Below are 2,321 nucleotides of genomic sequence, written 5' to 3'. Positions count from 1 at the left end.
GTAACATTTCCGTCACACGCTTGAGGTATTCGGCCAATCACAACGCACTGGAGAGCTGGCCAATCAGAGCACACCTCGCTTTTCAGTCCAATGAGCTTTGGAAAAAATCGACATGTTTCAGAAAGGCGGGGCATAGAGGAGCAACAATAATGTACAGTATGTGGAAAATAATGTGTTTTTTTTAACCTTAAACCGCATAAACACATTTCATTACACCAAATACACAAAATAATGTTCTTTTTAGCAACATCATATGACCCCTTTAAGATGAACATGTTTTAAACTCTTACCAGTTTATGTCTTATTTATATCTTATCCATTACAGTGTACAAAACAAATCATGGCAAAATGGTAGCAGCTGCGTTTGCATGAAATGAGAGAGCGAGTCCGTGATACCAGGATGACATAATTAAATAATTGTACACATAATATTGAATTGAGTTTTAATATTTTATTAGCTAACCAAACGCAAAGCTTCCTCCAAGAAAAACTGTTCCTAGCAAGAGTATAGCGCAGACTTCAGTTACTCGGATGAGCTTGTGTTGTCAGCTTTTACCGGTTGTTATCAAAAATAATAACATACCTCGGAATGTCACGATTGACCAATCAGAATCAAGGTTTTCACAGAGCTGTGTAATAAATTGAAATAAAACCAATGTCACAATATGGCTTAATGCAATTATCATATTGTGCAGGCTGTGATTTAATTAAATATATGCAATTAAATACGGCAACCCGTCAAAATAAAAGCTTGATGGTTTACCATTTGAAAATTGAGATGTAAATATTAGTATTGTAATTTTACAGTATAATTAAATTATATGTATTACTCATTACAGCATTATTACAGTATATTTATTTTTGTTTAATATTTTTATTTCATGACCATCACAATCAAATTTTAATCATTATTATTATTGTATAGTCATATTTATTTGGGAGAATGTGGTGAATAAAAACTGAAGTAGAAAGAGATTTTTAGTATTATTATTATTTGTTTATCTCTGAAATAGTTTCTGAAAAAGGTTTGAGTTGGTTCTTGTAAAAAGGAAAATTAACACTTTTTTTTTCTAAAGTCACCCTTAAATTTTTTCCCAAATCACTCATAATTTTACACTAAAAAAAAAACACTTCAGGCTAAAAGTTTATTTTCAGCTTTTTAATTATTTTTATTTTCTCTCCCAACAAAATCACCTCACTAGCTCTAGCTATATTTGGAAAGAATCATCTATTCAAGTCATGTAAACCAATTGTAGGAGACTCCCAAAACAATATTAGGAACCTTACAAATGGCATAATAGGGGCACATTAAAGCTTCAAGTAAAGTCTTACCATTTTAATTTTTGTAGTCTATTAAACATTTCCTCAGCTAGTAGATATGTGCTCTACTAAATTGTTTTTATGTTTGTATTCTTCATAAGTAACTCATTGGTGTGAATTCATTGGTCAGATGTGTGGTCATATTTCCCATGATTCCATGTGTTGATGATTCAATCTCTCTCTGTGCAGCCGGCCGATCTGAAGAAGCGCATCGAGTCACTGATCGACCGTGATTATATGGAGCGCGACAAAGAAAACCCAAACCAGTACCACTATGTGGCGTAAGAGCGGCTCTGAGGCTGTGACCCTTGACCTCTCACCCTCCACACAAGGGCTTTTGGGCCGGATGGGACATGTGATGCCGTAAATCCCTTGTGACCCTACAAACGCTGTAGGATGATTTTAGCATGATTGCGAATGATTTTCACTAAAGATGCACTTTTCTTTGACGACTCTGTGTTCGTTGTTATTGAGTTTAGCGTGTAGCTTGTCTGCTGTAGCATCACAAGTGTGTGTGCGTGTGTGTTTCTTCCTCCCTGATGCCAGAATCGTGTTGATGTGAGGCGTGTTACGAGTGATGTTGACACTTTTGGCGTTTACCCGCTCAGGCAATGGAAATCACATACACACACAAGTGTAAGAGTGTGTGTGTGTGTGTGTGTCTGAGATCTGTCACTCATCACCTGTATTCTGTCACATATACAGTTTTGTAGAACAGAAGATTCTATTCTTTGTAAGCGGGCAAAGATATAAAACAATAAATCATATTTAAGATATTATGAGTGAACTGTGTTACTTGCTATTATTTCTCATTTTGTTTATGATCGGACTCATGAAAGAACACAGCCAGCTCATATTTCAGCCCAAAATCACAAATTTTGGAAATTAATGAAGAATTCTTTTATGCCTGACAATTGTAATACAGTGATTTTACTGAAAGCAGAACTATAAATACTACCATTATTTCTAAATACAATTTAAATAATTCATGCTGAATCTAT

General features: G+C 34.7%; 1 protein-coding gene across 1 annotated transcript in view; it reads left to right on the top strand.

Annotated features, from left to right (window-relative positions):
* The window catches only part of cul4a (cullin 4A), a 31,002-nt gene extending 28,908 nt beyond the window's left edge, over positions 1-2,094 (top strand). Inside the window, exon 20 of the mRNA XM_016441832.1 lies at positions 1,510-2,094. Coding sequence (XP_016297318.1) covers positions 1,510-1,605 — 96 coding nt within the window. The 3' untranslated portion in view covers positions 1,606-2,094. The remainder of the gene's footprint in view (positions 1-1,509) is intronic.
* The last annotated feature ends 227 nt before the right edge of the window (positions 2,095-2,321 follow it).

The sequence above is a fragment of the Sinocyclocheilus anshuiensis genome, unplaced genomic scaffold (assembly GCF_001515605.1).
Source record: "Sinocyclocheilus anshuiensis isolate Anshui unplaced genomic scaffold, SAMN03320099.WGS_v1.1 scaffold2063, whole genome shotgun sequence".
NCBI lineage: Eukaryota > Metazoa > Chordata > Actinopteri > Cypriniformes > Cyprinidae > Sinocyclocheilus > Sinocyclocheilus anshuiensis.
Note: the sequence above shows the minus strand (reverse complement) of the source record. Positions and strands in the feature narration are given on the sequence as shown.